At 34.1% G+C, this 16,113-nt stretch overlaps 1 protein-coding gene across 1 annotated transcript in view; it reads right to left on the bottom strand.

Annotated features, from left to right (window-relative positions):
- Window positions 1-16,113, bottom strand: part of PH4alphaEFB (prolyl 4-hydroxylase subunit alpha-1) — a 92,652-nt gene that overhangs the window by 12,743 nt on the left and 63,796 nt on the right. Inside the window, exons 2-3 of the mRNA XM_072540568.1 lie at window positions 10,194-10,423; window positions 7,776-8,046 (exon numbers count right to left, since the gene is read on the bottom strand). Of these exons, the coding sequence (XP_072396669.1) occupies window positions 7,776-8,046; window positions 10,194-10,423 (501 nt within the window). The remainder of the gene's footprint in view (window positions 1-7,775; window positions 8,047-10,193; window positions 10,424-16,113) is intronic.

Genomic DNA, 16,113 nt, shown 5'->3' with positions numbered 1-16,113 from the left:
ATTATAAAGCGGTGTATTTGTATTGGTTTTTAATAATGTGAAAAATTTTTTGTGGTTGAATTAAAAATAAAAGCGCATTTCTTTAAAAAGATAAAACAAAAAATATACTCTTATTGAAAATAAAAAATAATTCCTAATAAAATAAGAAATAATTCTTTATGCCCTACAGAAATTATTCAAATATTTGACCTTATACGGCTGAGCAGTATCACAATCTGTCATAAAAACTTCTGCGGACAGAAGTAAGAGTTTCTGCTGTAATGGAGACTTCTCTTATTCGGTTTCTTAATTCATCCAAATTTTGGGCTCTAGCCTCAGGATAATCATAGATGATGCTTTTTAAATGTCCCCAAAAAAAGAAGTCCATGGGTGTAAGATCTGGAGATCGGGCAGGCCACTTAATATCGCCTGTTCCACTGATAACTCAATTCGGAAAGTATTGTTTAAGTACTTCCTAATTATTCGAGCGTTGTGAACTGAACAGCCGTCTTGATGGAACCAAACATTCTCCATGTTTACATCAGGAAGATTGAGAATAGCGAGAAGAACATGATTCTGTAACAAATCGAGGTATACTCTACTATTCAAGTTGCCCTCAATAAAAAATGGTGTTATTATGTGGTCTCCTAAAATGCCAGTCCAGATGTCCAACTTTTTCAGGACGTTGAAACAACATTTCTGTGCTGGTTTTCCCGCGCCCAATACCTCGTAATGGAAGGATTGTGTCTCAATACTAACGAAACAGAAGATTCATCAGTAAATAAAACGTTTTTAATAAAATTGGGTTCATCATTAACCTTCGTTATTAGAATTTCACAAAACTCCATTCTTCGAAAGTAGTCGTTTGGATAAAGCTGCTGCGTTTTCGAATATTTAAAATTCTTGTAACCGTGCTTTTTCCACACTTTCGTTACAGTAACATTGCTAACATCCAACTCCCTAGCAACGTTTCTACTGGAACGTGTTGAATCTACCTCGATTGTTGCACAAATTTGTGTATCCCGGTATTCTCTTTCCTCAACTTTTTCTGGTGACACTTCTTGAGCGTGACATTTTTTGAGGCAATAACAATATTATGAACAACCCCTGTATAATGACAAATTATTGGCGAAACGGAGGTTCGTGGAAAGTCGACGGCGCGCAGTTTTGCCATTTATAGTGTGTATATCTAATTTAAAACTTAACGTACGGTATTTACCATTTATTTTCGACGTTTATACCAATTATTGCGTCGTCTAGTGCTTCTTTGAATATACATTCAGAGTATAAGTTGAAGAGCAATGGAGACATGACACAGCCTTGCCGGATACCTCTTTCCGTTTGGTTCCAATAGGTTTTGAATTATGCGGTGGTCTTTTCAGTCTATCATCAGCTTTTGTAATTTATTCGATAATTATTTACCATGCTTCCCCCTATCAAAAGTCTTCACGTAATATATGAAGCGCAGGTATATTTTTTTCTGGTGATCAAGGCATGTGTGAATTAGTGTTACAAAACAAGCTTGTCCCAAAAAATAAGCACAGAAGATCGATTGTGTTCCCACAAATATTGCTTTAGGACGTCAATGCTTAGCAATAATAACAATATACTTGTATGTAAATTTTAAGGTATTTTTTCTTTATGCAAACATTTACTTTAACGCTTTCTTAAATAATTTTAAAACTTCTTTTTTTTAACATATCATTTAACAAGTTTTGATTCGTGAATCTTTTAAACATTCCTCATCATTCAACATCATTTTAAACCATCTCCAATGGTTTATACGCTTGAAACTAATAATAAAATAATTCGACAGGCTATTGACCAGCGTGTTATTAGGAGAAATTCTTCATCGATGAACTGTGGTTTTATTAATCTTAATAAACACACCATATTTGTAATAAGAATTAATAGAAGTGCTGGTTATTTTCAAATAATAATAAAAATCCGACACACATTCATCAGAATATAGTTGTTAGTCCAGTCAATACTTGTTAAACAAAAATAGCTGAAGTTGATTGTATGTAATGTGTCGAACCTTAAGATTTTTATAGAAATGCTTCGGGCTTTTTGATCTCATTTTGTTTTACATTAGATTGATTGGCTAGAAGCCATACCATTGTATGGCTTCTAGCTTCTAGTAGACTAATTGCGTATTACACTGGATATGTGTAGTACGTTTCTAAGTACCATTTTCTTTTTGTTCTTGTATTGTCATTTACATAGAGGCTCATTCCAAGCTTGAACTCTAGACGTCAAATAAACTACGTCTACATAGTTTGTCGGTAGTTCTCAGAAAATATAATAACTAAAAAATAAAATGCCGCAAGTAAATAGCTTTGGAACCGTATTAAGATTCCTCTGTGTACCCAACTGACGTAAATTTGAACTAATCGACATCAAAAATGATCGGCAACAGGTAGAAATTTTCGTATCGAATTTCTGAACCACTTCTAAATTAGTTTAACGCTATCATCGAGATTTGATTGATATTTACAGCATTTTTATATTAAATATAAAATTAAATTGCATTTGATGTCGACACTGAAAGAAAAGTATATGTGTTTCCGTTTATTGCGAAAACAGTGTAGTACAAAATGTTTAGTTAAGTGAACGCATATTTGTGTATAGGGAAGTAACAAAACGGTTTATTACACTGTTCTCCCGATACACGAACAAATTGGGACATCATCTGGAGTTTTTCCTGGTTTTCCTCAAGATTTATAATGAAATTATTAATGACGAGAGTTAGGAAAAGAAAAATATTAATAACAACCAAACATACGATAATCACTTTTCTAATACCGGCTATTGAAAGTTAATTTTATGTCAAATGAACTATCCTTCGATATTGACAACCCAGAAACGCACATCAAAAATACTAAGAATACAATTTTAAAGTCCTCTGCTTTAAAATATATAAATATGTCTAAATTGTCAAAAAATAGTTTTTTTAATAAATAACGGGACTTCTGGTTCATACCAATAAGATATTTTACAAAAATGCAGAACGGTTGCTATCATTTCACTAGTTTCAAACGGTTGGTGAACTCGAAATGATTGTTAAAGCATTAACGTGTGAACACGCACGTTCTGGGTAAATATCCGTTAATTATGAAATGGATGAGTGCAATTTCGTTAACGATCACTTACAACAATTTTTTTTTATATTGTCTAAAGCACGAGCTTATTTTCAACCATACTTGGGGGCTTTGAACTTAAATAATTAATTCCATAAGATTAGAACTTATCATGCGTTGAATATACAATGGACTCTCTCTCCTATAGAGATGAACGGAATATGGACTCCAGATTAAAACAAATATCACTAAAAAAAATACTTTAAACGCAATATAGATTGCTCCGAAAATAAATATGGCGTCGTTAGTATGTTCCTAATGTATTTTTATGTCAGAAGAATTCTTAGAACATTGAAAAACAGGACAAAGAACACAGAACAAAACGGAAACAACATATAAACACAATGCATGAAAATCAGCTAACTAAACAAATACTAAATTACAAACCGAAAGAAAGAAAAAGAGTAATGCTTGATCTCTAGAATTAGGAATAAAAAGACTATGAATAAAACCTTACGGCATGCATTAAAGCTGAAATATAAAATTCACTCACGCACAAAAGGACACTGATACGCCCATCCCTACTTCCTAAACATATATATATATATATATATATATATATATATAAGCGGGGATCCTACAGCTTCTGCCGCTTCCCGCATTTCGATCGCCATCTTTTTCTATCTCTCCAGGTGTCTTCATCAATGGCTCTATCTTTCATGGTTTCCATAACACCTTGTATCCAAGACTTGGCTGGTCTTCCTCGTTTCCTTTTATTACTTGGATTGTATTCCATAGCTCTTTTTGGCCATCTGTTGTCGTCCATCCTCTGTACGTGTCCATACCATATTAACTGTCTAGTTTCTATTCTTTCAGAAGTTGTATGTACTCTATCTGTTTTTCTTCTAATTTCAGAATTAGGTATACGTTCTACTCTTGATATACGGCAAGCTCTTCTTAGGTAGTCCATTTCAACCGTGTCAACTTTTTTCTTTCCTTTTACTGTCATTTGCCAACATTCTGCTCCATATGTAAGAATGGGCTCTACAATTACTTTGTAGATAGTCATTTTAGTTCTCATAGTAGCTTTGTTGGACCAAAGTATCGAATTCAGAATTTGAACACTCTTCCTGCCTTGTTGCACTCTATAGTCTATATCTCGTTCCGTTGTTCCTTTACTGCAGATAATACTTCCCAAATATTTGTATTCGTAGCACCTTTTCATTTGTCTAATTTCCAAATCCGGGTCTTCGTCTTCATTGCCTATTCGCATATATTCTGTTTTAGACATATTCATACTCATCCCCCATTTTTCGTATTCATCTTTGAGCTTTCTAAGCATATAATCTGCATCTTCTTCACAGCTTGCAATTAGTACTTGATCATCTGCAAAGAACAGCGTTGTCAGATAATGGTTGTTAAGCTTCAACCCCATTCCCGCACATTTTTGTCTCCACTGGTGCAGTGCTTCTTGGATATATATTTTGAATAGGGTGGGGGAAAGACAACATCCTTGTCTCAAGCCTTTCGTTACTGTAAATACCCTTGAGAAAGTATTTCCTGTTTTTACAGTGCTTTGAGGACATTTATAGATGTTCAGTATTGCTTTTAGATATGTTTTACTAAGGTCCGTTTTCGTCAAGACACTAAATAAGAGTTTTAAAGGAACTGTATCATACGCCTTCTCCAGATCTATAAATACCAGATGCGTAGGGAGGTTTCGAGCTGTTCGTTTTTCAATTACTTGTTGAAGGGTAAATGTGTTGTCCACGCACGATCTTCCTGCTCTGAAGCCGCTTTGTTCTTCAATTTCTTTATACTCCTCTTCTATTCTTCTTTTCAATATACGACCATATAACCTTCCCAGCGAGCTAGTTACGCTAATGCCTCTATAATTTCCGCATTCTTTTCTGTCTCCCTTTTTATAAATGGGGCTAATGTGGGCCAAATTCCAATCGTCTGGAATCGTTTGGCCTTCAATTAAGCATTTATTAAAAATATTCACTATGCTTTCCAAAAGAGCATCCGGTCCATGTTTCACCAACTCGATGGGAATGTCTCCAGGCCCGGGTGCTTTTCCATTTTTCATTTGTTTCAATTCTTTTTTCAGTTCTTCTTTGTTTATCTTATGCACCTCTGAGTTTTCTGTCATTGAGATATGGTCAGGTCTTTCCATAAATTCGTGCCTACTTTCTGTTAATAGCGTTTCGTAATATTTTTCCCACTTTTTATTTTGAATCAGGTTTATATTTCCCTCATCTTTTCTTTCTTTTCTAATACTTTTTATGAATTTCCAAGCTTGTGTCACTTTGGTTCCTCCTAAGCATCGGTCCATCTCTTCGCATTTCTCTTCCCACATTTCGTTTTTTCTTTTAGTGACTTCCTTCTTTGCTTCCCTGTTGAGTCTGCTGTAAATTCTGCGGTCTTCTGAGTCTTTCGTGGATAGCCATGTTTGATAAGCTTTTTTTTTGTCTTTAATTAATTTTCCTACTTCTTCGTTCCACCACTCAGGATTTTTTCTTTTGTCAGCTTCTTCGTACCCCAATGCCTCTTTGGCCGCCTGATGAATGCAATTTTTTATATCTTGATATTCTTTTTCGGCTGTTTCTCTTCGAGTTAAGTGAGTTAGTTTTGAGGCTAGTCTAAGTTTGTAGAGGAATTGTACTGATTCTTGTTTGAGGCTATCAATATTATATCTTATCTTTGTGGAAGCTGCTACCTTCTCCTGTTCAATTTTGTTCTTGTTTACTTTCCTGTAGTGTATGGTTATTTTTGCGACCACCATATAGTGGTCAGATCCGCATTCGGCACCACGATACACCCTTACGTCATTTGTTTGGAGCCTTTTGTTTTCTGGTTGGATGAGATAGTCGATTATAGATTTTATCTTTTTCTTTGGTTGTTCCCAGGTAAATTTATGTATATCTTTGTGCTGATAAAATCCATTCATTATTTTAAGCTGTAATGTTTCACAAAGATCAATGAGTCGCTCTCCGTTGTTGTTTATTTTGTCTTCACCATATCTTCCTACCACATTGTCTTGTAATTTTTTGCCTACCCGAGCATTGAAATCTCCTAATAGGCATATTTCTTTGGATCGGTTTACATGGGTCAACACGTCAAGCAATTTGTCATAGAATTCATCCTTAACTTTTGTATCAGAATCGTCACTAGGAGCATATACTCCTATTATAACTATCGTCTCCCCATGTTTCTCAAGATCCATCATAATGATCTGCTCGTCTATCTCTTCCCAACTCTTGATATTGTTTTTGAGTTTTGTATGCACGGCTATAGACACACCTCTTTTTGCTCTTAATGATTTTTCAACTCCACTGTATAAATGAATATAGTCGTTCTTGATTTCATTTCCCTTTCCTTTCTTTTTTGTTTCTGTAAGAACGCATATGTCTATTTGTTGTCGTTCTAATTCTTGAAAAACTTCAGTTTCCTTGGTTCTTAGACCTTGTACATTCCATGTGGCCAATTTCATAGTCCTTTTTCGTAGCAGTCGTCGTCTTTTGTTTCCGTCCTTATTCCGAGGCTCTTGATCGAAATTTTTAGCAAATAACTTTTTTCTAGAAGAAGGGGTGCTGGCCCATCGTTCAAACCCCCAGACTTGGAGGACCAGGATTTGTGAAGAGTATGTAGTAGGAGTAAATGTAGTGACCCGTCTGCCCTCGGAAACCTAATAGCCATTCGGGGTCGGAAAAAAACGAGAGTTAGCCAAGAGAGGCTGATAGGAAAGATTAAAGACATTTTACTCAAGACAAGTTGAAACAGAGTAAAATGTGAAGGCCCTTATGATCCGCCAGGTGCGTTTCATAAGCGTATGAGTATTGATACAATTTGTGTTCCCGCTCACACCTCGGGGTGTTGACTACAGACTGTATGGCTCGTCCAGCATGCCATAGCATGGAGGATAGGGTACACGTCATTTATACAATGTAGATACCCCAGCTCCATGGCCTAACCCTTCCTAAACATAATTTTTATATTCAGAACCGTTTATTTTGACGAATAGGTTATCTAACTTACAGTTAACGAATTTGTATACCTGGGAACGCTCGTCAATACTGAAAATGACACTACCGCAGAGATAATCCGCAGAATTTGCACGGCTAATAGATGCTATTTTGGGTTTAATCTCTTTTTTAAATCTAAAGTTATATCAAGAAATACAAAAGTAAAACTCTACAAAACAATAATACGCCCAGTCCTAACATATGGTTCAGAAACCTGGACTTTAACAAAAAGCAATGAAAACATGTTAGGATGTTTCGAAAGAAAAATACTAAGGCGCATCTATGGAGCGGTAAATGAAAATGGTGTCTGGAGAAGACGATACAACTTCGAACTCTATAGGATATACCAGGAACCAGATATCGTAAAACACATAAAGATAGGACGTCTGAGGTGGGTAGGCCATGTAATGCGGATGGAGCAAACCGACCCAGATAGAAAAACGCTCCTTGATAGACCTATTGGTCAAAGAAGAAGAGGAAGACCCAGAACAAGATTTCTAGATAACATCGATGAAGACATGAGAAATATGGAAATACGTGCTTGGCGGAGGAAGGCGATGGATAGGGACGACTGGAGAAAAATTCTTGGGGAGGCTAGGACCCACACAGGGTTGTAAAGCCAAAATGATGATGATGATGATGGTTATCTAACTTAATGGTATTATAATTTAATAATATCATCGCTACATACCGACATTTCAGTTTGGCTTCTAAATCGGCAGGCATTTTTATTTCCCCTCTACACAATCTTTCATAATGTTCTCTTCCATACGGATCAGAAGGCACAAACACCTCGTCTTGCTGTTGTATATCTTCGGATTCATCATCGCCTTTCTTTTTCGGCGAACTGATCGATTTTTGTAGCTCGTCTTCGTAATAAACCTTATTTCCTAACGCCCTCGGATGTGTTGGAACGATCTCCAAAAGCTTATTTGTTAGATCTAATGCTAGGTGTATATTACCTAAAACAAAAAAGGAGGAAATCATTATAATTTATACCACACAGCAGCTTACAAATTCGAATGTAAATACTAATTTTTGAAACAACCTTACTATTAGTTTGATTTCATTACTTCTGACGTGAAACTAATTTGCAAATCTAAAGAAATTTATGACTCGTATTTGTGTGAAGCTTATCTAATATAATATCTTAAAGGACTCTTTATGTTGTTTTTCTTCTTCTTGTAGAGTCTATCCGTTCCGGATGTTGGCGACCATCATGGCAATCTGTATTTTACACACTGCTGCTCTGATAAGATTTGCGGTTGTTGTGTTGAACCAAGTACGTAGATTTTTCAGCCAGGAAATCCTTCGCCTTGCTGATCCTCGTTTTCCTTATACTTTTTCCTGTAGAATTAATTGCAGGAACCCCTATCTTTCACCGTTCCTCATGGTATGATCGAGGTATTCAATTTTGGCTGTTTTTATTGTGGTTAACAGCTCTTTGCTTTTTGTATTATTAATAAAACTTCCTGATTAGTAACGTGGTCGATATAGGATATCTTCAGGATTAGACGATTGTTCAACTTGTTGTTTTTACAATTATAAAATTGTTTCCTTACATTTTTCGCGATGACTTTATTAAGCTGCTTTGTTTTTCAGTTTATATTTCTTATATAAGGTTTATAACGAATTTGGTCACCTTCTACTTCCCAGTTTTCCATCCATCTAGTCGCATTCACTCAAATCTTTCGTTCGTAGCCTTAGTTATCCAGTATTGCATGATTTCTCTTGGGCGCCCTCTTTTTCCTTTTCTCTGTTGGTTTCAATATCTATATTTTTTACCAAATGAACTAATGTTCTAACGATTCGTACCAAATTAACGATTCTATGATCTTTTGGAAAGAGACAAAGAAAGAAAAGATACTGTGAGGACATAATAAAGGCAGTTGATAAAAATATGAAAGCAATAAGCAAAGGCAATACTCCAATTGAAATTATAAAAATAATGAATATTTTAATACTACAAAACAACTACTCAAAAAATACTCAATATTTGTTGCAATAAAAAAAAAGCAAAAAATGTGAGGAATGTAGTAGATTAGCAAATTAGACTACCAGTCTAATGGGCCATACATGGAATGGACAACTATCTCTACGAGTAATACGTATATGAATATATAGCACATTAAATGAACACATGAGAGACGCACTTTCCCAATAACGAGAAATGGTGAAGAGATGCAGAGAAACTTCTATGTATACTTGGGCTTCATATACTATAATAACCCCTTCGATAAGGTAAAATACATGATAATCATTACTACTACATACTAAAATCATATAATTTATATAATTTAATATTAATATAATTTAATATTTAAATTAATATAATTTAATATTTACAACTTATCATTCAAGAAAAAATCGAAGGTACAGGGGAACGGAAGAGTGCAACAATAAAATGTCGATAGAGTTTAGATCAGAGGTAGACAAGATAAAATGGGCTAATGTAGTTGCCAACGTCCTAATGGATACGAAAAACTAAGAAGAAACGCAGCATTGTAACATATACATCATAAACATGTGTTCATACTTACTATTGTTGTGGATTTGTGCACCTAAGTAATTATAATTTTCGAATTTTTTTAGTATATCTCCGTTATCCATTTGTAGGTTTATATTTTGGTCTCATGCATACATACATTCATCTTTAGCAATTGTTAGTCTTCATTAACTGTTAATTCTCATTTGATGTAATCCTCAAATAACTTTCTGTTCGTATATTGACTGCTACGGCAGTATATTTTATATTTTATATTTCTGGGCAAGACTGACTTGGAATTTACATTTCTTAATTGTATTTCTTAAATAACTTTACTTGATAAAAATACAAATATCAAGAATTTACAATTAAGAATATTGACATCTCTCTTTTTAATATGAACTTTGATATGATTTCTAGCTTTGAGTGATGCTACAGTTGCCTTTTGTATAGGTCTCTATTATACAGTAGCGTGATAAGTTTTTTTACACAATAGATTTTTTTTTTGAAAATTATTGACTTCGGAAACTACATACATTCACCATTTATTAATTTATTTAAATTCTAAAATTTCCGTTTCAATCGAGCACACCATAATAACCATAACCTTAACTAATATATTACCCTGTTTATAAGTAGAAAATGCTAAATATTCCAAAATATCACTCTGATGTATCGTTTGGTTGGCTTCTTTACGCAACCTTTCGTTGGCTTCGGTCATCCACAATAAAGTATGGTAATAATCACCGTTGTTGTAACTCTGTCGTCCCAGTTCAAAACAGTCAGCTGCAGTCAGTTCAACACTGTACTTAATGCCGTTCAATTCGCCCCTGGCTAGTGAAGATGTGTCTAACCTGGAAAAGAATAATTATTACAATACCACCACTATTTCATTACATATATCGTTAAAATATTACTAAAACATGGATTTTTCAACAAATTAGAAACGAAAAAGAACTTTTGTAGACTGTAGCATGAATTTTTTCCTTTGAATCTCGAATAGTTAAATATATAGATAAAAAGAATTTATTTGATACACCCCTGGCTTGTACGTAACAGTAATCTGAAGTTGTTTACTTAAGGTGGTATGACACAATGTTAAAATTTATATACTTTTAGGTACAGTTATCGTCACTATTTCAAAACAAATCTTCAACTTATGATTATGTACGTAAACTGTAAACTTTATATTTTAATGATATCTAGTTAAAATTTCCAAAGAAAGCAGTATTTTTTTCATAACTGTACTTAAAAATAAATCCATGTCATAACTTTAGTGGTAACGTACCTAAAAATTTGTATTGTGTGATAATTTTTGAAGTTAGGTACAAGATAACTATCCAAAAATCTCTATTTTAAGCAAATGTTTGTTATACAGACTTCCGTAATTTTTAAACTAACTGAACCTAAAGATAAAATTACAATTAAAAGCTGCAAACTAGGGATTTTGTTGATGTTACCGTAATAAGCTGGCATTTTGATAGCGAGAAATTAGTTCGGCTCTCGCTTAATAGATGAGAAAATAAGTTCACGTGTCATTTAGTAGAAGGCAGCAGTGATGTATTAAATAGCGACAGATGCGCGTTTGCCGAATTTAACAAAAATCTGCAAAACATTGAAAACTAGTTTTGCGGTTATGCCAATTGTCTATGGGTTATGCAGTAACCATGGTAATACGAGTCACGTGGTTTTGTTAGCAAAGCGGCCCCTCCCAGTTAATATTTTGGCTTCGTTTGTCTTTATATGTTCAATCATGATTGTATAACGTCACAATGTCTTAAATACAAGCATATCATTTTTATCCTTGGCACCCTGACGTTATATATTCGTAGTTGAAAGTCAAACTGTGATCAATAAAGTTTAATGCGGGATTATACTGGTTTTTACATAATACATAAACATAAAAACAATTCCAGTTTTAATCACTTTTTAACAAATTTAATTTTTATAGACAAAACAATATTATGTAATGATCGATTAAATTTTGTCAATTAATTATTTCCGTAAGTGAAAAATATTATTGAAATTTACTTGAGTCGTAATTAGAAATAAGACGAAAATCTGAAGTTTTCTGAGAAAAAAACTTCTGTTGACATTCGATATGAATAAAATTGTTATTGTAGTGACGCTGTTTTTCAACTGACTAACGTATTTTAGATTTCTTATAAATACTGTTCTTATACATAAATAGTCCAATTACCATAATCCCTTTTTTGATCATAATTTACCTATTTTTCAAACAATTCCAAATTTCTTCATATCAGTTTGGAATAAATATTTTTGGGCAGGTAAATAATTCAGAATTGTCGCCTGAAATAAGTACCTCATAAAATATTTCCAAATGAATGAACGTTTTGTGTATAGTTATAGTAGGATAAATGTCAAGTAACTACTTTATATGTTTACTTAAAAAATTCCCTAATCAGCACATCCAGCTTAGTGCTAAAGTGAGGCAATTAAATTGTACGACTTTTACGTCTGGGAATGTATCATGCGTCATATTAATAATAATATTAGAATTGCATACAGCAGCGCACCCAGAATTGACCTCTGGGGGGGTTTTGGTTGGTCACCGATTTTTTTTTATGATGTTACCTCCATTTTGAGTCCTTAAAATGTGTGAGTAACAGTGTCGGAATAGGGTCCTGGGGGGGTTTTAACCCCCAAAACCCCCCCCTGGGTGCGCCAGTGATTGCATAGGATACAGTTAGTTAGATTTGTAGATTTGTATATACCACCAAAGCAAACTGTATTAAAATAAAAGCAAACTTGTGTAATTTAATACAAAAGTAAGTTTTTTGTACTTAAAATTTAATTTTGTATTATTTCGAACCCAGAAAACGAAGAACGAATTATTTCTGCGAAAACGCAGAACGGTATTTCTTAGTGCATTTGCGAAAATTGCTATTGTTTTGGACAGTTTGTTAGCTGAACCGGTAGACATGAGACCCTGGCAGAAAATTAGCGTAAAGTGGGAACCTGGGAACTCTTACAAGTAAAGAACAATGAGTTTTGTGCAGTGGAGAGTGTGGTACTTAAAAGTATATTCGAAGAAGAGTTAATCAGTGAGATGGAGGCAAAGGATAAATACAATCCAAGATACTTTAAACTTAAGTACAAATATGATACCTATTCTGATTTCATGACCAAGATATATGTACTTTTTACTGTACTTAAATCAGAATAGGCAAGGACAACCAGACCTGTGAATTTCAACGACGAATAACACTTGCTTGGGCGGCGTATGATTCACTAAGAGACATCTTTAAGAGCAACATCCCGATAGCTATGAAACGGAAGACATTTGACCAATGCGTTCTTCCGATTATGACATACGGGGCAGAAACCCTCACGCTCACAAAAACAACAGCACTAAAAATGCGAGTGGCACAAAGGCGCATGGAAAGATCAATTCTCGGCGTGACAAAAAAGACAAAATAAGGAATCAAGACTTAAGGAAAAGAACAGGTATCAGCGATGTCGTCGAACGTATAGCCAAGCTGAAATGGAATTGGGAGGTCACATAGCGAGACTGAAAGACACAAGATGGACCAGAAAACTAATTGACTGGCGCCCACGAGAAAACAAACGCAGCAGAGGACGACCACCAACACGCTGGATGGACGACATTACACGAATATCCAAGAAATGGCAACGAGAAGCACACAACCGTGAAGAGTGGCAAAAAATGGGAGAGACCTATGTCCAGCAGTGGACAGAAGAGGTTGCATGATGATTATGATAATGACAAATATGATGACAGAACAGGTTCAGTAAGTTCAGAGTCATCAAGTGTAAAGGCAAGCGCAAATTTAAATTACCTCCAATCGAGTTCAAAAATTATTCAGAGTTTGCAGTTTAGGTTTGGCAGAGAGGATCTCCAGATTGAAGTTTATATTAGGGAGCTCTTAAAGTTAATTTTGAGTCGAGTTTCTAGTAGTCCTTGTAATATTTCTGCTCTTTATGATATAGTTGCGAGTCAACTTCATTCACTTGAGACCTTCGACAAAACTGCTGACTAGTTTGGCGCGGTATTGTATTCTCTTATTGAGTCATGTTTGCTAGAAGATAAGATTCGACTATGGCATCTTATGTTACCGTGTCCATGGAAAATATCGGAGAAACTGCAGAAGTTACAACTTTAGAAACAAGATTGAGTGGGCTAACGAGCTTTTTACAGAGTGAAGTTCAAAATGAACAAAAAATTGATTAGCAACGGAAGGTTTTCATTTACCGTATTTTACCGCTTATACGTATTTCGACCTCTTTAGGTCTCCTCAGAGCGGTATAGCCACTACTCTGAATCGAAACAAAATCTATCCCGTCGTAGACCAATAGTTATCAAAATAACTATTTACGGACGTAACTACGCCATCTAATAACAAAAAGAGAAATTAAACGATTTCTACCTTGTAACAGTCGTTACTTTTACTACTATTTATGTTAAAGCCATTTCAGAGATGTAGTATGGGTTGCCTAACTTTAAGTGTTCATTTGCCCATTAAGTGTGTATTTTTAATAATTTAAGTTGTCACTCTGATCTAATTTGGTACCATTGCGAACCAGAGAGATGACAGGAGATTAGGGGGAAGTGGAAACTGGCTCTTGGTTAATTAACTGTGAATTAAAATTCACTTTTGATCGAGAGTTTGAAGTGGTACAAAGGTGGTAGTTAGCGAAAGAAAATCCAATTAATGCATAGAATTTCCTTCACTTCAAGAAGTTAAATGTTTTAAGTATAACCGTAACCATTTAATTGACGGTGTTTTCGGAAACTCGGGAGGCTGAAGTGAAATTTCTAGCACGGAATTGAGTAGCTATCTGGTAACTATTTTTTTATATTATATAAACTAACTTTTTGTTCCCACATCCCACATCCTTAAGGTATTCAGAATGACCTTGGGTCACGAATACAAGCATAGTATGGCCGCTTACAATCATTCTGGCATGAATCTGATTAAAATTCTGAATTTTCCGTAAATCTCTAACATCTATTACCATTTCCACAGATATTTTAATGAATATCTATTATTCAGAATCATTATTTCATATTTTAATATAGTATTTTGTTCAAGGCCATTATATTTTTACTCTATGTGAAGCAAGGTCACGCTACATCCGATTGGATGGGTTTTTTTTTTCATCTACTATAATTATCTTTTTGCTCCGGTTTCTTATGCTGAAAGAAACTTTCCTCACTTTTTCTTTGATTTCTTTTTATCAATGTTGAGACTAGAAGTAACGGGGAATTGTTTTCAGCCACCTTCCATAGAACTATAAACTTCCCTCAGAACTTTAACTCTATAAGAATCAGGGTCATTGGGACAAGCCAGGGGGTATTGTCTACTCCACCCTAATTTTTTCTCCAGCCTGCACCTAGAGGTAGGGCAGGACAGTAACCATCGGAACTGAGCCAACTAGCACCAGCTCCGTGCTAATTTCGGACCTCAAGGAGGACTTCGCTGGGACACCGAAGCCATTCGGGAGTATCCTTCCAGACAACTGTTTCACCTAGGAGGACAGTTGGTTTTTGCTTCAGAACTATATATATATCTTGTTTCACCAGTTATAGGTTTTTTTATATAACATATTTTTATATGTTATATAAAATAATATAAGCGAAAGCTTGATTAAAGAACAAAGAGTTTTACTTTCCTGCCCTATTAATGACTGCAACCTCAAAATAAAACTTTATTTTACATAACGTGTCAGTCAATAATACCTAACTACTATATATATATATATATATATATATATATATATATATATATATATATATATATATATATATATATATATATATATTAATTAATATAACTCCCCTTGGTGTAAGGTATCGGTAAGTTTGAGCTCAAATTCTACCCAGAGATTATCTTCCATTGTTTTTTTGTATTAACCATTTATTTCATTATTAACTTTAATTATTTCATTATTTGTTTACTTAACTAAATTTTTATATTTCATCTTGCGTTATTAACTCTGGTTATTATCCCTTCAGGATAATAGACCGTTTCAATTGTTTAACTTGGCTTGTTCCCATTTATATATTACTTTGTTTATATTTGAATTTAGAGGTGTTTAACAATATTGTTGGTCATATTGTAGGTTAGTATAATATATTTACTTGGCTATACGTTCTTCCAACGTTAGCATTATTTTGTTTAAGGTTGTTTTTTAACCTAGATGTAGGTTGTACACTATATATCAGAGTTATTCTGTCTAGTTTTCAACTTTTTATTATAGTTGTTTTCAACATTTTTTTTTTTAAATATTATATTGTGAAATTTTCATATACTTTTTGGTAACTTAGAGATTGTCAAAATCTAAGAAGTTATATTTAATAAACTTGAATTTGTTTTGCATATAATTTTTTATTAATATTTCCTTACTTTTTACATTTACAGCATTTTTGTTTATTACATCAACTTTAATTAATATTAGCAGTATACGATACCTGGAAGAGTGACCGTTACTCTTTTTAGAGTAGTATCCCTCTTCTGGCGCCCTCAATTTGTTTTCTTTGTTAATTTTCATTATATCTATT

This window comes from Diabrotica undecimpunctata, chromosome 8 (assembly GCF_040954645.1).
Source record: "Diabrotica undecimpunctata isolate CICGRU chromosome 8, icDiaUnde3, whole genome shotgun sequence".
NCBI lineage: Eukaryota > Metazoa > Arthropoda > Insecta > Coleoptera > Chrysomelidae > Diabrotica > Diabrotica undecimpunctata.
The sequence above is the reverse complement of the archived record's forward strand: the minus strand, read 5'-3'. Positions and strand labels throughout refer to the sequence as shown.